The sequence below is a fragment of the Ziziphus jujuba genome, chromosome 3 (genome assembly GCF_031755915.1).
Source record: "Ziziphus jujuba cultivar Dongzao chromosome 3, ASM3175591v1".
Lineage (NCBI taxonomy): Eukaryota > Viridiplantae > Streptophyta > Magnoliopsida > Rosales > Rhamnaceae > Ziziphus > Ziziphus jujuba.
This window is the reverse complement of record NC_083381.1, coordinates 21,112,559-21,136,614: the sequence shown is the minus strand read 5'-3', so window position 1 is coordinate 21,136,614 and position 24,056 is coordinate 21,112,559. Positions and strand designations below refer to the sequence as shown.

At 31.3% G+C, this 24,056-nt stretch overlaps 2 protein-coding genes and 1 pseudogene across 2 annotated transcripts in view; 1 reads left to right on the top strand and 2 right to left on the bottom strand.

Moving 5' to 3' along the window:
- The window catches only part of LOC107422468 (TMV resistance protein N), a 91,281-nt gene that overhangs the window by 26,836 nt on the left and 40,389 nt on the right, over positions 1 to 24,056 (bottom strand). The window lies entirely within an intron of this gene.
- LOC132803148 (uncharacterized) lies at positions 4,268 to 12,692 on the top strand. Its single transcript, XM_060815402.1, has 4 exons — positions 4,268 to 4,383; positions 11,960 to 12,058; positions 12,157 to 12,252; positions 12,472 to 12,692. Exons 2-4 carry the CDS (start codon positions 12,019 to 12,021, stop codon positions 12,690 to 12,692), a joined length of 357 nt encoding a protein of 118 aa, XP_060671385.1. The 5' UTR covers positions 4,268 to 4,383; positions 11,960 to 12,018.
- LOC132803147 (pentatricopeptide repeat-containing protein At4g02750-like) lies at positions 13,041 to 15,450 on the bottom strand (annotated as a pseudogene).

Below are 24,056 nucleotides of genomic sequence, written 5' to 3'. Positions count from 1 at the left end.
AAAACAAAATTATTAACAGTCAAAAAAAATTGTTAACAGTCAAACTTTTATATATAATATAGATATTAAATATAACAATATAAGCATCAGCAATGGAACAAGTCGAATTAACACATTTTGAAAATTTTACAAAGCAATCATGTTATTTTGCCTATGAACTTTTATATTCATTTTCTTTTCATTTATACTTTTAAAGAGCATGACACTCATACATCAATTGTAGGACTCGGTCGGTTTTCTTATTCTTTCTAGCACCACATCAATATACAGTTCTTTTAATATGTTGACATGATAAATTATTAATTTAGAAAATAGAATAAAAAAATTACATGCAATAGATTTTAGCACGTTTGGCATATCTTTTACTCAAAAGTTACTTTTGCAAATATTTGAACAATTTATTAGAAAGTACTTCAGATCTCAAAAAAAAAAAAAAAAAAAAAGCTTTTTAACTAAAATCAATAAAAAGTTACATAAAACACTCCTTAAAAAAAAAAAAAAAAAGAAAGAAAGAAAGAAAGAAAGAAAGATAGGAAAAAAAAAAAAGTAAGTAAAAACAAAAATTATTCTAAGCAAAACCCAAGTATGGTTGCAAAGGGCCAGGTCAAAAACTTTCCAGCTCTATAAATAATATATATATATATATATATATATATATGTATATATATATATATTATGACCATTGCTCCTTGGGGCTAAGTACATGTGCCTCTGTTCCGCCACCTTCGCTCTCCAATGGCTTTGCTGCAGCCGCGTTATAAAGTCTTTAGCCTGTATCTTGGGATCAAGTTTCAAAAGATCGATATTGATGTTCATATTGAGAGTTTAAAATACGAAAAATATCGAATATCGATAAAAAGTTATAAAAAATGATGGAAATTTATTTTAAAAAATGGAAATTTTTATCGAAACTTTAGAATTAGCTTATTTAATCTATCATTTATCAAATTGATTATAAAACTTACTAAAATATTGAATGGATGTTATTTCTTCTTAATAAATTGATTTATAATAAGCATTAATGACCATAGATAAATTATTATTGATAAAAATATATCAAATATACATATATGATAAAATTATTTATTAACTAAAATATATAAAACAATTATTACAATTATGTTGTAGTTCATAAATGTCATCTTAGTATAAAATAAAACTTCTGGGTAGTTGAAAATCATCGGTTTTCTATTCATTTTGATTTTGAAATGTGAAATGTGATAAGTAGTTATAAAAAAATGTATTTTTCTGAAAATTTTGCATATAATTATTAATATGCAAACCATATGGATCTTGCATTATTGGTTGACTATGTGCATAACTACTACTATCTGATGGTTGAGTTTGAGATGGTACCCATGAGTTGCTATTTGATGACATTCCATAAATATTCATTGAATAAGTGTTATGAAAATGACTTCCAACCCTCATAGATACAAAATTCACAGAAATCGAATGTTCTTCTTGTTGTGCCATCTTCATTATAGATTTCTCTTAACGTGTATATTCTTTTCCAACAGCACCGAGTCCTTGACTTGCATCTCTACTCCCATGATCTTCATCTTGTGTTGCATGTGTGTAATATTGTTCACTAGTAAATGGGCTTAATCCAGCTTCTTGACGTAGTGATTCCCTTTGCCCACTACCTCTTCTAACTTCTAATTCAGATAATTTATTGAAGTTTTCTTTATCATCATTAGAGCTAGAGTGACTATTAAGAGTCTCAAATTGCATATGTGTACCACCTGATGGAGTTGAAGCACTAGTAGTTCTAGTTTGCTTTCTAATAAGCTTTTAAAATGAATCACCACTACTAGAATTTACTTCTTCAGCAATCACTTTAAACATTTATTCCCTTTTTTTCAGCTTGTTGAACAATCTTTGGATCAGGATGTCCTTCATGATCATCTAAATGAACGTCTCTAATCCAATTGTACATTTGGTTGCCCCCTTCATCATCATCTTCTATTATAGTTGCAAATATTATTATTGGATTCAAGTCTTGATGATTTTCTTCTTTAGCTTCCATATCCCTCAACTTAAGTTTCATATTATAATAACAATAGACTAATTTTGCTTATATTACTAAATGTCTAAAAAGTAATTAAAGGGTAACAAAATTTTCAATGAAGTTAATTTGATGAATTTTTTTTTACTAAATATCAATAATATCTATGAATTTTTTTAAAAATTAAAAAATTTCATGGATATTTTCGAAATTTCAATAGAAATTTCATGAAAATTTCAGAAATTTCCATAGAAATTTTAGATTTTTTAATCAAATCGTTAAAGATTTGATGTAGATATTTTACGAAAATTTCCATGGAAATTTTGGTAAAATTTCGATGGATATTATAGAAGTTTTATCCATTTCCATTTCAAACCAAAATTTTATTTTGATCCTTTCAAAAAATAGAAATTTCAAAAAAATATCGGATATTTTAAATCTTGGTTGAGACTTTTAACCCTTATGTTATATTTCCCCAAACATTACCAAAATAATAATAACCTAATTTATTAAATGATTTGGAATTGCTTGGAAAAATACTTTTCACATAGCGTTGCACCTTCCAAGAAATTAAAGAAGACTTTTTCTTTTTCTTTCTTTTTTTTTTTTTCCTTTTCCCCCTAATGAAATGAAAAGAAGACTGAATTGCAATTTTTTTTTTTAATGTGAATCAACTGAATTGCATGTTTTTGAAACAAATTAATTAATAAGGTCTCGTTCAATTTTACAACAGCCTTAAGTTTTGGTTTTTTATGTTTTTCTGTTTGACTGTGTGTAGTTTGTTTCATTAAAATATTAATTAATGTAAATTAATGTTAATTAAGGTTTTTTTTTAGATATCTTAATTAAATTTTTTTTTTTTTAAAAAGTACTAACTTAAAAATAATTTGAAATATATATTTTTTTATTTTAAAATATAGTAAAGCATATACTGTTTTTTCTTTTTTTCTTTTTGGATCACAAGCATATTTTATGCTGTTGTGATTAGCAAAAATTGCAAAGCTCCAATTAGCTCCTTAATTTCTCTATCTTCGATCACTACCTTCCGTCCATCATAATTTATTATGGCAGAGTAGAAGTTCAATTTAACACTAAATTCTCTTCCTTCTCCCTCTCCTTATTATTGTGATGAATTATAATAATATACAAAATGGAAAGAGAAAAATATGATATTTTTGTAATATTTATTCTTTTAATAGTAATAATTTATTAAATAAAAAATAATACAGTACAATATATTGTTCTACCAAACAAAATATTATTTTATACGATTTTACATTAAACACAGCACAGATATAATATAATACATTCCAATACAATCTAATACAATATAATTCATACCAATACAATCCAATTCCTATATATACAATGAATTTATTCCTATGTTCTACTTCTCTTTTTTTCTTTAAAATTTATTCCTATAGAACTTAAAAATGGAAATTTAAAAACAAATAAAAAATAAAAAACTAAAACAAACTTTTTCTCAGCCCAAAAAAAAAAAAAAGACGGATATTTAAAGCAACAACTAGCACCTTTTACTTCCTTTTTTTTTTTGGTCCTTTTTTTTTTTTTTGGGAGAGTCGTTTACTTCCTTTTGAAGTACATAAATTTATAAAAAGAAAAATGCAATCATACCATAAGCATAAACCCCAGCAAAAAACTAGAACAAAAATATAAATAGCTATAGTCATTAATAAATTTAATAATATAAGAAAGCATTAAGAAGCAATTTCTTCTACCAACTCCACTCACATAGCCAAACAAAAAATGACATCAAAATTTACAACCAAGATTTAATCTTTTTTTGGAAAAAAAAGGACACCTTATCGCTCACCATGTATCCTACTCCAATCCCACCGGACACAATCTGCACACATCAGCTTAGATAGCTTTCCACTTTTACAAACTCCCCATACCTGATACCTTTCTTTCTTTCTCTTCTCTCCCCCCTCCCTTCTTTACATCTCCATTTTTAACTGAAAAAACCACCATCACCACCAACCCACCACAACAAACATCTCCAAAAATCTCCATTATCACACAAATGGCTGCCACTACTGCTGCAGCTGTGGCCTCATCATTCTCCTCATCATCAATCAACACCCTTAAATGCATTCGATCCAATCTCTTCCCTTCTGATCTTCACCTCAGAATTACCCCACCATAGGAATTTATTTGAAAATTGTATGTTATAGGGTGTTGATTCGTAGTGTCGATCTATGCTATTTGAAAATTGTTATTCTTATTTTTTTTATTTCTTTTTCTGAATTGGGTATTTTTTCTTTTTTCGAATTTGGAAGTGTATCCAAGGGTGAATGTGAGGCAACAAGAGGACCAAGAGGATCAATATGGAGTATATGATGTTCAGACATCAGGTTATTTATTGATCTTAGTAGTTTCACTAGTCCATCTTTTAGTTTTTTTTTTTTCTTTGATTTACTTTTGAAATATCTTGGCTGGGTTTATTTTTCTTCCTCAAATTTATTAATTTTTATTAAGCAATAACTAAATGAACCTGCCTCTTTTTGATCAACTGTTTAATTGAGATGTCCAAGTTTCTCGTCTCACTTTCATGATTGTTAGCATGAGAATATTGTTGCTTCATGTAAACATAGACAACTGATTAATTCTTGATAATTCCTGTGGGTCTTTAATTTTGCTAATTGCAAACAAGGGCCTTTTTTTTTTTTTTTCCTCCTCTCTTTGCTAAACAATTGCAAACCGAGTCATGTTGAATTAAATTAATATTTGTGGACTTGGCATAATCAATTACTCATTTACAGGGCCTATTTATGCCATTAATGGGACTGTCTTATTTTATTATTTTGTAGTAGGGCCCTTGGTCACACACTCTCTATAAGACTCCAGTTGGCCCATTGAACTGGAGGACCAACTCTCTTTATAAGCCCAATGACTTATCCATATTTTTCCTAGTATAATTATATTATCAAATTATTATTATTTTAGGTGTGTCAAAATTAATGGATAAGTCTGACTTGCAGAGACTATTTAAAGGGTCTAGGGCAAGCAAACATGACATACCATACAGTATTTGGAGATTAGGGTTTTCAGAAATCTGAGAGTGGTTTGAGAGTAGTGTGTCCATAGGCACTACTTTACGTTGTTTCTGTTTTGTAGGATTAAAGATCTAATTTATCAATGGCTGCGTTTGGAGGTTAGTAATTTATGATTTATAGAATTTATTATGTATATTTAGATCCATAAAATTTCTAACAATTGGTATCAGAGCATGGTTAATATACATAATAAATTATTTTGAAATTTGTTGTTATATTGATATGCGGCTTGTTTGGAGATCCAAATTTTAAGGATGGAATTTTATTGAATAATTTCTCTTCTCTTGTGCAATAACGGGTTTATATTGAGTTTGTGCAAATTATGTAAATTTTTTGTTTTAGTTCGAATTAAGACCTGGGTATGGTGAAAAATTCTTCTTTATTGTGTTTTATATTGTTTATTATTTCTAATTGGATCTGAAAATCCTTAAAAAAAAAATTATTGTAAATATCGGGCGTGTCCAAAAAACAATTTTGGGGAAAATTTGTTTTGTATGAATTTATGATCTGGGTTAACTTGGAAATTGTTTTTCAGTTTGAATGGAGTGAATTAGATTAATCAATTTGGTTCAAAATCTTGTAAAACTGTTGATTTTGAAACTTCCATGGCCGAATATAAACCTTGCTTGGATATTTATTTTGGATTGATTTTGAATCAAATTGATCTGTGGGAAACGTTGCCCAAGGGAAGACGAAACTAACGCCGCTGGTATCGTAGGAAACGGTGGCCGGAATGGTAAGTTATGGCCGGGTAAGACTAGCGGGTCGCGTGACCCATTTGGACTGGAACCGGGTCACCCGTGACCCGGTTGGGTGAAGAAGAAGAGAGCAACGACGTGTCGTTTTGGGTGACTGCTGACGTCATCTGCTGACGTCAACACGACACGTCGTTTGCTGAAGTCAGCAGATGATGTCAGCAGGGCCCAAAAAAAAAAAAAACAAACTTATTTTTATTGATTCATTTATTGTTTATTTATTAATTAATTTAGTGATTCAATTGTTCAATTTATTTATTTATTGTTTATTTATTTGTTTAATTATCACATTCCAATTTTATTAAATTAAATTAAATATTTGTGGTTGGAAAATTGGATTGTGTGAGCTTACCCAAAGAGGCTTTGTGCCTAGTTGGTATAGTAGTGTGGGATTTTAGGTACTCACGTGTCGTGAAACTTATTTTATCTGCATTATGTGTACCAATGTAATGTATATTGGCATAGTGGATGGGATGTTTTATATTTGCCTATTTCATGAAATTGCCAATATGTTATTTTTCTCCCACTTATTAACCAGGGTCTATACGGGTAATTAAGCTACCCTGTCGGTAGTTCTAGTTGCTTTGTATGAATGGCAGTGGAAGTTAATTAAATGCCATGTATTGCAGGTTCTGAGTTGCCTTGTCGGTGATTCAGTTCGATACATTTGATTGTGGTTATTTGGTTGACTGTCCTTGGCCCGCGTAAGGGTATTTTTAGTGCTACAAAGACCCTAAGCGATATTTATGTTTGTGTTTTTTTGTGTTGAGGGGCTGGAAAATAGTAATGAATTGTCTTAAATTTTTGAATGTCTTGTTGTTTACTATTTTTACAGCCAGTAGCACCCCAAACCTTCTGCCCATGACTGCCATGATGAAATTGGATGGGACAAATTATCAGAAATGGAAGAAAACCTTAGTTATGAATTTGACTTTCATGAAATTGGATTTGGCTTTGGAGATAGATCCACCAGAGATACCGACTGATGAGAGTACTGCAGCAGCTAAGAAACTTTATGAGGATTGGAAACACTCTAATAAGTGCTGTATGATGATGATGGAGAATTACATGGATGAGGCCATATATGCTAGTATTCCTAAAGTGGATACTGCAAAGGGACTTATTGAGTAGATAGGAAAGAAGTTTATCAAGTTTGATATGAATGAGAAGCATCATTATTTGGACCTATTGAATAATACCAAGTATGATGGTATTAAAGGAGTAAGGGAACATATTATGCTACTTTCTTCCTATTATAATAAGCTGAAGGATCTTAAGATGGACATTGGAGAGGAGTTCTTGACCTATTCTATAATGAGGAGTCTTCCATCACAGTTTGATAATATAAGGTCGAGTTTGAATACTAAGAAAGAAGGTTGTAGTTTGGAGGAATTGACTACTATCCTTATCAAGGAAGAGGATGATATTAAATTAAGTAAGTCTAGGTCTGTTGCTATGGTTTCACATCAGGTAGATAAGTCCAAGAATTTTTTCCAAAAGAAGGGATAAGGATTCAAGCCAGGACAAGGTTTCAAGCCTGGGCAGGGTTTGAACCCCAATAGGAAGAAGTTTTCTGGTATGAAGCCTAAAGGGCCGAGGGATGGTGGTTTTCAGATTAGAGAAAGGAAAGAGTACTTCAATGGAAGGTGTGGATACTGTAATAAAGTTGGGCACAAGAAGATAGACTGTTGGACCTTAAAGGGAAAGCAAGAGAAGAAAGGTAATATTTTAATGATTGAGACCAATATTATCGATGTGCATATGAATTCTTGGTGGTTAGATACTGGAGCTACAATTCATGTTACTAATTCATTGCAGGGGATGATAAGCCGAAGGGGCCCAACCAATCTTGAGCAGCATGTTTATATGGGAGATAGCTCAAGAGTGAAGGTGGACATTGTGGGAACAATCAAGTTGAAGCTTGCCACTGGATATGTTTTGGAGTTGTAAGAAGTTTCTGATGTACCTTCAATAAGAAGAAACTTGTTATCTATTTCTGTTTTGGATAGTCAAGGTTATAGTTTTTTGTTTGGAAATAACAAAGTTGAATTATTTAAGGATGGTAAAGTTATTGGTTTTGGAACTTTATGTGGCAATTTATATAAGCTTGATTTATTTAATAATGGTCTCAATTTCTCTGTTAATTCTATTGTTGCTTCTAAACGCCCAAGAGTTAATGACAATTCCTCAATGTTATGGCATAAACGTTTGGGACATATTTCTAGGCACAGAATGGAAAGGTTAGTAAAGGATGGGATACTTCCTAATCTTGATTTCTCTGATCTGTTGACTTGTGTTGAATGTGTGAAAGGGAAGTTAACTGCCAAGGTAAGAAAGGATAAGTTAGCTAGGTGTGGAGATGTTTTGGAGTTAATCCACACTGACATATGTGGACCTTTTACACCAACTGCTTTGGGTAGTTATAGATATTTTATTACCTTCATTGACGATTACTCTCGTTATGGACATGTTGAGCTTATTCGTGAGAAGTCAGATTCTTTAGTTGCCTTTAAAGAGTTTAAGGTAAAGATGGACCTTCAAAAGAATAAGAAAATAAAAGCTGTAAGGTCTGATAGAGGTGGTGAGTTTTATGGTAGATATGATGAGACTGGAAGGAACCCAGGGCCTTTTGCTATTTATTTGCGTGAGTGTGGCATTGATACGCAATATAAGATGCCTAGTATACCTCAGCAAAATGGCATAGCTGAGAGAAGGAATAGAACTTTGTTGGATATGGTGCGGTCTATGTTGGCAAATTCTAGGTTGCCAGATTATTTGTGGGGAGAGGCTTTAAGGACGGCGGCTTATATTTTGAATCAAGTTCCAAGTAAATCCGTTCTTAAGACACCTTTTGAGTTGTGGTCAAGGAGAAAGCCTAATTTGCATCATTTTCGAATATGGGGTTGCAAAGCTGAAGTAAGGATTTATAATTCCCAAATTAAGAAGTTGGATCCTAAAACCATTAGTGGATATTTTGTTGGCTATTGTATAGGATCTAGGGGTTCAAGATTCTTTTGTCCTTCTCACACCACCAGGATCGTGGAATCAGATAGGGCCATTTATTTTGAAGATGATTTTGGGTTTGGTGATACTAATGGTCTAAGGGAATCTCAATTTAGAGAAGAAAGTGTTTTCATTCCTAGTATAGTTGTTCCTGATAGAGATATTGTTGATCCAGTAGTTGATGAACCAGTAGTTGGTCAGAATGAACTCATTGTTGAAGAGCAGGATATTCCAGCTATTGCAGATGCTGATGTACCTTTGAGGAGGTCACAAAGGACTAGGAGATCAGCTATTCCTGATGACTATGAGGTTTACTTGCAAGAGCATGAGTTTGACATAAGTGATGATTCAGATCCAGTCACTTATGAGGGCCATAAGCAGTTCAAATTCAAATTTTTTGTTGGATGCAATGGAAGATGAAAGGAAATCCATGGCATCAAATGGAGTTTAGGATTTGGTTGAGTTACCAGAGGGTAGCAAGCCTATTGGGTGCAAATGGGTCTTTAAGACTAAAAAGGACTCCAATGGTCACGTGGAGAGGTATAAGGCTAGATTTGTAGCTAAAGGGTTTAGCCAGAAGGAAGGAATTGATTATACAGAGACTTTCTCTCCTGTATCCATAAAGGATTCTTTTAGAATCATTATGGCGATTGTGGCGCATTATGATCTGGAGTTGCATCAGATGGATGTCAGAATTGCTTTTCTGAATGGTGATTTATATGAGGATGTATATATGGTTCAACCAGTTGGTTTCCAACAAACGGGGAATGGTAATTTGGTTTGTAAGCTTAAGAAATCTATTTATGGTCTTAAGCAAGCTTCAAGACAATGGTATCTTAAGTTTGATGAGGTTGTCACCCAAAATGGCTTTAAGGAGAATGTTGTTGATAGATGCATATATATGAAGGTCAGTGGGAGCAGTTTTATATTTCTGGTGTTGTATGTTGATGACATACTTTTGGCTACTAATGACACTGACCTATTAGCTGAGATAAAGCAGATGTTGTGCAACCATTTTGATATGAAAGATCTTGGTGAGGCTTCTTTTGTTTTGGGCATCAAGATTGTTCGAGATAGGACTAATTATGTAGTGCAATTGTCTCAGAAAGCTTATATTGATAGAATTCTTAAGAGATTTGATATGCATAATTGTTCTCCTGGAAGTGTACCCGTTACGAAAGGTGAAAAATTTTCTAAAGATCAGTGTCCCAAGAATGATAAAGAAAGGATGGCAATGAAGAATGTTCGCTATTCTTCAGCAGTAGGTAGTTTGATGTATGCTCAAGTATGTACACGAGCTGATATAGCTTTTGCTGTGGGTGTGCTTGGTAGATTTATGAGCAATCCTGGTCCTATTCATTACCAAGCAGTTAAGAAGGTCTTTAGGTATCTTCAGGGTACTAAAGATCATATGTTGACATATCGTCGCACCAACTCTCTTGAAGTAGTGGGTTATAGTGATGCAGACTATAAATGTTGTGTGGATGATAAGAAATCTACCACTGGTTATATATTTATCATGGTAGGAGGTGCTATGTCTTGGCGGAGTGCCAAGCAGTCAGTGACAGCATCCTCGACTATGAAGGCAGAATATGTGGCGTGTTATGAGGCTACCCGTCATGCAGTTTGGCTATGGAATTTTATCCGTGATTTAGGAGTAGTTGACTCCATTGAGAGGCCTATTATGATGTATTGTGATAATACTGCAGCGGTGTCTTTCTCCAATAATTTAAAAGGTACTCCTGGTGCGAAGTACATTGATGTGAAATATTTTGTGGTAAAGGAGAAAGTTGAAGAGGGCCTCATTACTGTTGTTCACACACCGACTTATAGCATGGTGGCAGATCCACTGACCAAGGCTTTACCGATAGGCATATTTGAGGAGCATGTGTCCCGTATGGGATTGTTAGGCAGTTGAGACTGCTGTGGGTCAGTGGGAGTTTGTTATGTTTTCTGTAGTAATATCCATGTTGAGAATTATTTATTTCTTTGAATATTTTAATACATTGATGTATGCGGATCATTATTGATTTATGAGATGATTTATTACAAATATTATTGCTCCTTATATTTACAAGCCTGTTGAGACTATTAGTCTATGTATATGTGTATGTTGATCCACAGGTGCCATGGTGAATCCCTACTACCTAGTTTGGGTATATTGTTGTATCCTGTCGATACGCAATGTGCTTGAATGAAATGGTTTTGTGTGTTGGGGGATTGCACATGGTTAGGTAAATCTCTACTACCTAGACTGAGTTTATGGCATCCAAAGTACTCGGTTGAAATGGTATAATGTTTTGGGAGATTTACTGAGAGAATCTCTACAACCTAGTCTAGTATATTGTTGTGCCCTGTCGGTATACTATATATTTGGATGAAATGGCATTATGGTTCGGGAGATTCTATAGTAAGTGAGTTTGGATTTTATATGATGATGATTATGCAGTCCAAGTGGGAGAATGTTGAATTAAATTAATATTTGTGGACTTGGCATAATCAATTACTCACTTACAGGGCCTATTTATGCCATTAATAGGACTGACTTATTTTATTATTTTGTAGTAGGGCCCTTGGTCACACACTCTCTATAAGACTTCAATTGGCCCATTGGACTGGAGGACCAATTCTCTTTATAAGCCCAATGACTTATCCATATATTTCCTAGTATAATTATATTATCAAATTATTATTATTTTATGTGTGTCAAAATTAATGGATAAGTCTAACTTGCAGAGACTATTTAAAGGGTCTAGGGCAAGCAAACATGACATACCATACAGTATTTGGAGATTAGGATTTTCAGAAATCTGAGAGTGGTTTGAGAGTAGTGTGTCCATAGGCACTACTTTACGTTGTTTCTGTTTTGTAGGATTAAAGATCTAATTTATCAATGGCTGTGTTTGGAGGTTAGTAATTTATGATTTATAGAATTTATTATGTATATTTAGATCCATAAAATTTCTAACAAGCCATTTAAGTATAATCATTTTGTTTATGGTTTATGATGGAATGTTTAATCTATATCTAAAATCCCATATCAATCTTCTCTTGAAACCATTTTTCTGTTTTATGTGTTATATAATAATAGGTTCTGTTTTATATATGAGTTGCAGTTGAGGAGCAGAACGAAGATGTTTCTCCACCATCCATTGCAAAAATTCCAAAATCTTACATGCCGAGTGTAGCTATACCAACAATTTCTGTACCTGAAGGTTTGGTTTCAACTTCATATGACTATCAACAAAATTGAACTCCCTATATGTATTAAGATATCTTACAGTCCCGAAATCTGAATCTTCTTCTTTGGTAGAAGCAGAGAAGAAAAACGAGAAATTTGAAGAGGATAATCAACAAAATATTGGAGCGAGTTCGATACCTCGGCCACGTGCTGTATTATCAAGTCCAAGTATGAGAGTTGTTTTGGAAACCATTGTGTTTATATGACTAGAAAATTGTTGTTTCTCAACGTCATGCCTTGAATTGCTCTTTCAATGTGTCTTTTATGGTTCCATCAACATGTATCTGCCTAATTGGTTCGTTTGTTAGATATATGATTTGGTTCTACTATTTATTATTTACTATGAGGGTTGCATAACACATTCCACCAGGGTATTTTTCGTTTCAGATAATGATGTTATTATTGGGAATAAAAACAGAGTCAAAATAGAAAGGCCATCGGTTTTGAATAATCGTAACACGGTTCAAAATATACATGCACCATCTAAGGTTATGCCAAGCCGCACAACTGAAAATTCTATGAACATGAAAAAGTCCAAGGAGGTGCCGGTTGAGAGCAATCTTAAAGGCAAGAAAGCATCAGCAGTAACAGTTCCGAGTCAGAGATGAAATCCTAAGAACGAGGAAACCAAGCTCTATTAGAACTTGAGTGTTTGGTTTTTTTGTAGTCGCCACCATATCAAGTGCTCATACTTGATGGAATATACTGATATAGAGCGTTGTTAGCGTTTGCTTCATTGTAATTTTATTTTACATGATAGAATTTGCAGAATCAATATTTTATATTCAACTTCAGCATAAGAATAATTTTTGTCCAGTTTCCTTTTGGGGTTTTTTCTTTCTACTTAGGAAATTTTCAACTCTGAGTATTTAGTTTTTACGTATCCATTGTTTCAAGTGCGAAGAAAGGCGGATTTTATATTTAAGCTAACTCTCCATTTCAGAAGATACAATAGATTACCAAATATAACATACCAGTGAAGTTTGTAGTTGCTGAGAAGAAGGAAGTTTTGATTTTGAAATTTTAGTCTCTATCTCCATATGCATTAACTCTATGAGAGAATTGATCCTTTTAAACTCGGGATGCGAACTATCGCCTGAAAGAAATACATGGCCACTGTTGTTTAGCTCAACCCAACTGCACTCTGGCTGCTTCTTGACTCCTGTTTCTTTCATTCTGGTCCAAATTCTCTCTGCGTCTTTCCTTCTTCCACAACTCAGATACATTTCTGCCAAAATTAAATACACACCCGAATTATAAGGCTCTTCGTCCAAAATCCTTTCCCCAGCAATCTTGCCAATTTCAATATTCTTGTGGATTCTATAAGCTCCGAGTAATGCCTCGCAAACGCTTGCAGGAACTTCAATTCCATCTGCTCTTATTTGATCTAAAATATTGATTGCCTCGTCTATAAGGCCAAATCTTCCCAGCAAATCAACTAAACAAGTATAATGTTCACTCGTTGGCTGAAGAAAATACTCGTATCTCATGATGTCAAAGAAATACCTGCCCTGGTCCACCATTCCAGCATGGCTACAAGCAGATAGAACATCGATGAAGGTTATATGATTGGGCATGACATCTTTTGATCTCATTTGTTCAAACATCTCCAAAGCTTTTTCTGCATTCCCATGGTGAGCAAATCCACAGATTATAGAATTCCAAGATATGATATCATGGGTTAGCATGGAAGAGAATTCTAACAAAGCAGAATCCATGTTTCCACATCTTGTATACATGGTAAACATGACATTAGAAACTGCAAGAAAATTATTGAATCCTGCTTTTACAACCTGTGCATGAGTTTGTCTACCAAGGTGTAGGGCTGGCAAGTCTGAACAGATTGTCAAAATACTTGTAAAAGTAGCCTCATATGGGGATGGGCCTGATTCTTTCATTCTAATAAAAAGTTTTACACCTTCTTCACCGTGATCGTTTTCACCTAATCCAAATATTGTTACATTATATGCAGTTGCATCTCGAATTGACATCAACTCAAAGAGTTTAATCGCATAGCCAACCTCTCCAATTTTGAAATATCCAACAAGAATATTTGTCTATGACACAACATCTGTGCAAGGGAATTTCTCCAGGAATGCATGAGACTCCCTGATGAGCCCATTTCTCGTTAACTCCACAAGTATTGAGTTCCATGTTGTTTGGCATTTCTGTGGCTTTTCTTTGAAAAGCTTCATGGCATCATTAACTCTTTTACTTTTAACTAACCCATTAACCAATACCATCCAAGAATCAAAATTCCGTTTGGGCATATTATGAAATAAAACTTCTGCAATTTCGATGCGTCCATGTTCTATATAGCCAACCAGCATTGCATTCCAAGCTTAGATATCTCTCATAGGCATGGCTTCAAAAAGCTCACGGGCTTCAAAAACCCTTCTTGCTCTCGCAAGCCCTGAAACCATTATGGTCCAAGAAGCAACATCTCGAGTAGTCATTCTTTTGAAATACTCTTCAGCCAAATCAAATTCTCCACAGTTCACAAGTCCACCAACCACCAAGTTCCAAGAAACCACATCCTTCAATGGCATCCCATCAAATACCCATACCGCCTCATCAATCATCCCATTACGAATATACCCCGAAACCATCGAATTCCACGTAACAACATCTCTAAATATCATCCCTTTAAAGACTCCTTCAGCACCATCAACATCTCCGAATTGCATCAACCCGGCAATAGTTGTGTTATACGAGAACACATCACGCTCGGGCATTCGTTCAAACAAATATGTTGTGTTTTCGATATCCCCATTAAGAAAATATCCCCTGATCATAGCATTCCAAGTGATGGTGTTTCATCGAGGCATTTCATCGAACAGCTTCTGGGCTTGATCGACAAGCCCATTTCGCATGTAGCTAGTGATCTTGGAGTTGAGAGGCTTCATGTCAGGAAGAGTAGCTGAAGCATGGCTTTGTATATAGAACTTCGTGGTGGCAGTAGAAAGTGGTTTTGGGAGTCTGAGAGAGAGAGTTTGGATGAGTTTGAGTGCATGGGTATGGTGAGGAGTGAAGAACATGCTCCATCAGTCTATGCACCTCTTGGCCGTGGACTGGAGGGAAAGAAAATAAAAGCCAAAAATACATGCTGTAAAATGAGCGAAACTTTTATGCACTTTTTTGTTTAATTATTCCTAATAAGGAAATTTATTACTCTATAAATAGTTTATGGAACATTTCATTGACTAAAATTGTATGAATGTTTTAATCTTATTAAAAATATTCTTGACCATATAAAAAGCACCTTATAGAGAAATTTTCCTTTGTTTTATTCTAATAAGAATGCAAAGAAATATTCTTGGTTAAACCCTCTCAAAAGGTAAATAATTTGTTGCCGTATGCTCTTAGTAGTTTTTTGTTTTAGGATAAAATATTTATCACAACCATACCAAGATAAAGAATAAATATCAAAATTTTAATAAATTTAAAGTGATCAAAATTTTTTTAATTAAAATTTTGATATTCTTTTAAATGGTTTAGTTTTCTATATATTATATATATATATATATATATATGAGATAATATCAATTTAACATTATTAAAAAACTATTACATAATTGATTATTAAAATTTTGGTAAAAATATCTTATAACTGTAATATTGCTTGAAAATAAATCAGAGTTTTTCTTTCATGAAGGAAAAAAAAAAAGAAAAAAGAAAAAAACCATTTTTTACTTTCTCTGGGGCCTGTGACAGACAAAATGATATGTTATGAAAAAGTATATGTTTGGGGTGGCTTTTAACCCGCATTTTTGGCTTAGAAATTAATTTCTGAATAGATGTAATACTTGTCAAACCTTTTTAGATTATTTAATAATTTATTCTTTTGAAAAGTTAAAATTTAAAAATTTTTCTAGAGTAATTAAAATCACTATTATATTTTTTAATTAGTAATAAATTTTTTTACCCATTTATATAAAAAATATATATATATATACACATATAAAATAATCATTTATATATATATTTTAATCATTATACAATTAAAATAATTAAATAGATTTTTTTACTAAACATTTAAATTCTAATTTTGTAACTTTTAACAATTTTGAAATAATAATTTAACAAATACTTAATCAAATTAACAAAAAAATTAATTATTTCTTTAGTAAAACTCTTAATGATTCTTTGATAATCAACAGTAATTCCAAATTGAGCATAAATAAATTACACATAAGTGATCAAATGAAACTGGTTTATTTGAAAGAGAAAATCACAATAATAAATCTAAAGACCAAAATAATAATAATAATAATAATAATAATATATATATATATATATATGTATATATATATATATATATGCAATCTTAATTGATAAAGTTTGGTAAATTCACAATAAAGTTCTTCACTTGAATTAGAGTGTGAACGTAAACGAGGAATTACAAAAAGTTACAAAATGTTTTTGGGAATTTAAAAGAATTAGGAAAAGTCCAAAACATGATGGCCAAAGTTCTGCTGCTTCTAAAAATCAGATATGATGCGGATGCATTTCCCTCTAACAATGGAAATGTAGCGAGTGTGGTGGCCCCTGATGGGGTTAGGGAAATTGTTGGATTGTGGATTTTTAAAATTAGCTTAAGGAATTCTGTGGTTCCTGAATCTTTTGCAATGTTTGAGGCTCTAGAAATAGCAAGAAATAAGGGGTGGAATAGAATTGTTGTACAATCCATTGTGAAGACTTTATATAGAACTTTTAGGATATATATATATATATATATTGTTTGAGATTTGTAAATTCTGTTGGATGCCTAGAGCTGCTAATCTTGCAGCTCATAAGTTTTGTAAATGCTGTTTAAAGGATAATATTTCCTGTTCTAATTTCCCTTACTAGCTTTTGTAAAGCTATTTATGATAGGAAGCATATAATCATATAGTTTTTATGATATAGATTAATGAAAATTCTCATTCATAAAAAAACAAAAAAATGGATCATCCAAGTTCCAACCAAATGGTCCAAAATAAAGAAAAGCCCCCATGTAAAAATGCAAATTAAACTCACAATTCTCTTCCACGTGGACCACATTGAAGTCTTACTCTCCTCTTTATTATAAAATTATATTTTGTTCCTTTAAAAATAAAGTTTAAAATTTCAATATCGATAGAAATATTGAAAGTTTAAAATATGAAAATATTGAAAAATATCTTATACCGATAAAAATTCAAAAAAGATAGAAATTTATTTTAAAAAATAAATTTTTTTGTTGAAACTTTAAAATTAGCTTATGTAATCAATGAATTACCAAATTGATCAAAAAATTACAAAAATATTGAATAAATATTATATTTTTCTTAATTAATTTAATTTATAATAAGTGACAAGGTTGTAAATATCTGAAATTTCTAACGAAATTTTTCAAAATATTTTTTAGGGGGTTAAAAAAAATTTAGATTTCAAATGGAAATAGATATAATTTTCATAATATCTATTAAACTTTTTAAATTTTTACTGAAATTTCTATTAAAATATCTACATCAAATGGTTAACAAATTGGTTAAAAAATCTATAATATTCATCGAAATTTCAGAAATTTTCATATAAATTTATGAAAATTTTGAAAATATCTATGGAAACTATTTTAAAATTTTTTATAAAAAAATTCATAGATATTTTTAATATTTAATAAATTATTTTACCAAATTAACTTTCGTGATATATATATATATATATATATTTACCTTTGAATTATCTTTTAAATATTTAATAATATAAATAAAATGGAATAAATTAAATTGAATAACGTTCTAATTATTAATAATTAATATATATATATATATATATATATATATATATATATATATATATATATATATATATATATATATTTGCTATACATTTTGTATAAGATGGATTCATTAGAATCCCATAATTATAAGTTACTAGTTGATTATATAAAAATGGAAAATAATAATATCGAAATACAATATTACATAGAATTAGTATTTATAGTATTTAAATTAATAATATTAAGCAAATAAAAATTAAAAGATGATAGAATATATTATATTAAACATCAAAGACAATTATATTTAATACAAAATTCTTGTAGTTGACATATTAATAATTTCATAAAAATTATCAAGAAAATAAATATTTTAATAATTACTTTTTATATTTTATATCTTAAAATGAAAACGAAAAACAAATCAATAATTTTCAATCACCTCAAAATTTTAGAAGTATTGAAACGATACTTATGAAATATAATATAATTGTAATAATTTTTTTTTATCTTAATTAATAAACAAATTTTATCAAATATATATTTTTTTGTATATATTTATTAATAATAATTTATACATAATCATTACTGCTTACTATATATTAAATTAATTAAGAAAATATAATATTTATTCAATATTTTTTCAACTTTTATAATCAATTTGATAAATGATTGATTAAATAATCTAACTCTAAAATTAAAAAAAAAATTATTTTTAAAATAAATTTTTCATTATTTTTTATGAATTTTTATCAATATTCAATACTTTTCGATATTTTCATAGAAATTTTCATATTTTGAATTTTCAGTATTTTTATCGATATTGAAATTTTAAACTTTAGTAAGCAGTAATAATCATAAATAAATTATTATTAATAAAAATATGCAATATATATATATATATATATAGATATAGTAAAGACGACATTTTTTTTTTGTAAAAACATCATCTTTGAAGTGGGTCCCCATGAGGATGGATCACACCATAAACATGTCCTATATATATATATAAGTATATTTGATAAAAATTATTTATTAATTAAAATAAAACAATTATTATAATTACATTATATTTTATAAATATTATCTCAACTCATAAAATTCTTAAATGGTTAAAAATTGTTTGTCTCTTTATTATTTTTATTTTAAAATGTGAAATATAATCATTAAAAAATGAATCCCGTTGATAATTGTTTTATGAAATTATTAATATATAAACTAAATGAATCATCTATCAAATGCAGTTTTTGATATTTAGTATTAAAAATTCTTTCATTTTTTTATTTTTATTTGTATGATGTTAATTTAAACACATTTTAATGCAGTCTAAACTGAGTTTTTAGCAGTCTTGTGGAATATATATATATATATATGATTTTATTATTATTATTATTATTATTATTTTTCTGAATGATAGCACCACTACTTGTTGAGATATTTCCAGCCCAAATCCGACCCAAACAAGGCCCAATTAGTTGTCAAATGAAGAGTAGACCATCCCAACGGTTAGAAAAAGGGTCACAAATTCAAATTTAAACCCGAAACTCTTATATGCAGAGAGCACTGTAGTTATTCTCTGTAGCTTCTTCTATCGGAAAAAAGCGAGTAATTCGCTTTTCTCTTTTTGAATTTAATCAAATCCTCCTCCATTAGTTACTCATCTCCATCGCCTTTTGAATATTCAATTGAATATTTTGTATGTTTTAACACCGATGTCGACTTTCTTGAAGCTTGATTTAGTTTCAATGGAGACGAAGATCTCCTTCGATGCTAAATTGGCTGCGTTAAACAACAACAAAACCCAAGATTGAAGAATTTGAAAGTGGTATGTGGAAAGTTTTTCTATTTTTATTTTCAAATTCTATATATGTATTTATATATATATATATATATATTTTTTTTTTTCCTGGTTTGTAACATATTTTCACAGAATAAGCTTTTGTTAAAAAGAAGGTCAAGCTTAACTCAATATTTAACCCTGTAAAAATGCAAATTAACATATATGTCCACCTTCTTGAATCTTGATTCAGTTTCAATGGAGAAGAAGACCTCCTTAGACGTTGACTTGGATGCAGTAAACAACAACAGAACCAAAGATTGAAGAATCTAAAAATGGTATGGGGAAAGTTTCTCTATTTTTATTTTCAAATTCTATATGTGTACATATATATATATATACAGAGAGTCTAGTATGCGGACTGACCGTATGGGTTATGTGCGGACTAAAAATGTGATCAAAATGGCAGCCCTTCGATTTGCACAGCTGGCAGGAATGGTCCAGATTGAAGGCTTCCTCACGTGTGAAATTTTGACCAAAGCTCTCCCCTTCCCGCTCCTATCAACTTGCATTTCTGCTTGCACCACCTTGCACCAGCTTTGCCAAAATTCCAAAATAGCTTTGCTAAAACTCCAAATCGCACCACTTACACCAGCTTGGACCAGCTCAAACCAGGTTATTTTTCACCATTTCCAAGATTCACAACCTACATTCCTCTTCTAGCTTACTTCCACTCTTCCTAACCCACTGTTCCAGCCAACAGTCAGGATTTAGCCATCGGTTGGGCCATTTCGGAGAGTATCCGGCGGAGTTTGAGTTAGTTTCTATTGCTTCCTTCCACTTCTTCATTTTGTTTGCTTCATTTTGATTTTATGTATCCGGCATGACTACTATACATATGTATGTATGTTTGTAAGTATGTATGTATGTATGTATGTATATATCTCTGTTATTCATGCTTGCTGCCCGATTAAAAACCTGGGAGCTAAATTTTTGGTTTGCTACTCTTATTCTCCTTTACAATAAACGTACATGTATTCCATTTCTTCTATAGGATATAGGGTAAATAAGAGAGTCTCACGAGCTTTATAAACTTTTACTTGCTTAAGTGTACCTCTGGTGAAACTCATGTGACTTAAAATTTTATTTTAGTTTTCCAACCAAATGGCCAAGCTCCAATCTCTTGTATAGACAACCATTGACCCCCAAAATATTAACTAATGGTGTTGATGTTGCACAGTACACACATCCAAGGAGGCTTAGAACATATGAAATTCCTGAATTGTTAACGATTTTAGACTCGCTGCAAGGAATGCAATTGAAGTAGGTAGTGTCCATTTCCAAACTATGTCTTTAAAACTTTTTAGAGGTCAATTTCTAGTTTAGAATGAAATCCTATATTCAAATCAACAAGAGAACAAAGAAAAGAACTTAAAAAAATAATGTAACAAGAATTTCAAGGAAAAAAAAAATAGTTTAGGAAATTCGTTCCCTTCATACTTTTATATTAGTGTTTCATGTCTTGAATTTACTTGCTGGTCTGCATTATCATGTCTTGAATTTACTACTATACATATGTATGTATGTATGTATGTATGAATGTATGTATATATCTCTGTTATTCATACTTGCTGCCCGATTAGAAAGCTGGGGGCTAAATTTTTGGTTTGCTACTCTTATTCTCCTTTATAATAAACGTACATGTATTCCATTTCTTTATATTTTAAAATAAATATTGGAAAAGAATGATATTTCCTTTATATTTTAACATAAATATTATTGCCTCATGTAATGTAACTTTTTGGTGATTTTAAGTGGTAGAATATTATAGAGTAAATAAAGTTATAATCAGTCTTATTTTACTCAAATACCCAAATAAATAAATAAATAAATAAAAGGAGCAAAAGACCAGACTTGTTTTAGTTAGTAGCAAGCAACTCTATTGGACCTCTTAAATTAGTCAAGTTTTTGGAAGAGTAAGTTCAGTAGAAACATAAATAAGATATCTAGTATGAGATAGACTTACATGTATAGCAAAATGCAAAAAAGTACAAGCAATAGAGGGAATCTGGAAAGGCATGAAAATTCATAATAGGTTTTGCTGATAATAATAATAGGATCCAGTGATGAAACAAGACTATTATGATGGCTAGAACGTTGGGCCTGTATGAAATTTATGCAATTTATACATCTACAACAGATTTAGGAATAAATGCATAAGTTTACCAGTGATAAATTTGTAAATAATTTACAAATATGTTTGTTTACGTACTTATATTCTGATGAGTTTGGAAGAGATAAGCTTATTCCTAATATTTTTTATCACATATTTGCATGAAGTGCGAAAATTAATATTTAAAACCATGTTAATTGATGAAAGTTTGTTATGGTTTTCCTTTGCTGTCTAGTAGGTTAGAAGGTGATTGAAAGGAAGTTCATTTGATTACAAATAGCTCTACAATATTGGAAACATGAATGATTTACAGTTAGAAGAAAATGATGATCCTAAAGGAGTTAAAGAAATATCGTTGCTATCATGTTCGAATTCCATTGATGATGTTTACATTCCCCAAGTCTCAGAAAAGTGCAAATCAAAAGTTGGACAGCAGTTTAAATCAATAGATGAGGCACATGTGTTTTATATTAAATATGCAAAAGATGCGGGGTTTAGTATTCGTAGCAGTTCCACTAAAAGACGTAAAGATACGAATGAAGTTGCAAGGAAAGAATTTGTATGTTATAAGGAAGGAGTGTCTTCTACAAAGGACGGTGAGAAAAAAAGGTGTCGAGGTATCACAAGAGAACGTTGTAAGGAAAAACTTGCTATGGTGAGGTCAAAATTGGGGAAATATATCATCAGTGTCTTTGTTGAGCAATATAGTCATCCATTATCAACCCCGCGAAGAATGCATTTATTGAGGTCACATCGTACTGTGTCTGAAGCCAAAAAATCATTAACCCAAACCTTTTCAGCAACAAATGTGCCAACTCACCAATAAATAAGTATCCTTGAATTTGAAGCGGGAGGTATAGAGAATATTGGGTGTATAAAAAATGATATCTATAACCATGAAGCTAAGTTGTGTAATGAATTAAGAGGACACGATGCAGAACTATTGAAGGAATATTTCCTAACCAAGCAAGAAAGTGATCCATGCTTCTTTTTTAAAATAGATGTAGATGATGATGGTAAATTGAAGTGTTGTTTTTGGGCTGATTTGGTGTCTAGAAGAGCTTATGGATGTTTTGGTGATGTAATCGTATTTGACACAACTTACAACACTAATTGGTATGGTATGATAGTTGCACCCTTGATTAGGGTTAATAATCATGGTCAAACGGTGCTTTTTACATGTGCTTTTTTAAGTGATGAAAGAACTGAATCGTTTGCTTGGTTGTTTGAGCTATTAAAGGATAGCATGCCTACTAATAACCCAAAGATGATAATTACCGATCAAGATCCTGCAATGACAAAGGCTATAGCTCAAAGCTTACCAAATACATTTCATAGCTATTGTAGTTGGCACATACTTGAGAAGTTTTCTACATATTTAAATGCTATCACCTATAGAGATTTTTATAAGGACTTCCAACAATACATTTGGGAATCAGAATGCCCTGAAGAGTTTGAAAGAAAATGGATGACTACCATCGAGAAGGCAAGCTTATATGACAATGATTGGTTAAAATCAATTTGAGATACGTTCAAGATGGGTGCCTGCATATGTTAATCGTATATTCTCAGCTGGAATGTCAAGTAGCCAATGTGCAGAAAGCTCCCATACATTTTTCAAGAAATATGTTTCGAAGAAAAACTCATTGATGGATTTCATACTTCGATTTAATAGGGCACTTGCACATCAATGTCATGAAGAGTTACGGGCTTATCATATTGATATTAATGAGAAGCCTATGTTGAAATTGCCATTGGAAATGGAAAAGGAAAGTGCCGAGATTTACACACGTAAAATTTTCCTTAAGTTTCAAGATAAGTTATGGCATAGCTTACTAACAATGCCATAACTTGTTTGTGAAAATGCTACTCACAAAATATATATGGTCGAGAGTTGTCGAAATGATGGTGTTCGTAGAGTTCGGAAAATTGCTTATGATAAAGTATTGGACTATGCATCTTGTACTTGTAAGAAGTTTGAGAGTGAAGGAATTCCATGTAGACATATATGGCATTCTTGTGACTCTTTGGTAATATTGCTTTGCCAAATCAATATATCATGAAAAGGTGGACTAGAGTTGCAAAATCTCAAATAATATCTGATAAGCAAGGTGTTGAGATAAGTGGAAAACGTAGTTCAATGTTGATGTGGCGAGCTAAACTATTCCAATTTGCTTTGGAAGTCATTGATAACGCCATAACAAATGAAGAGGCAAGTGTAATTGTGAATGATGGTCTTCAAAGTTTGCTAGACAATATTAAATCCGTAGTTATCACCACGA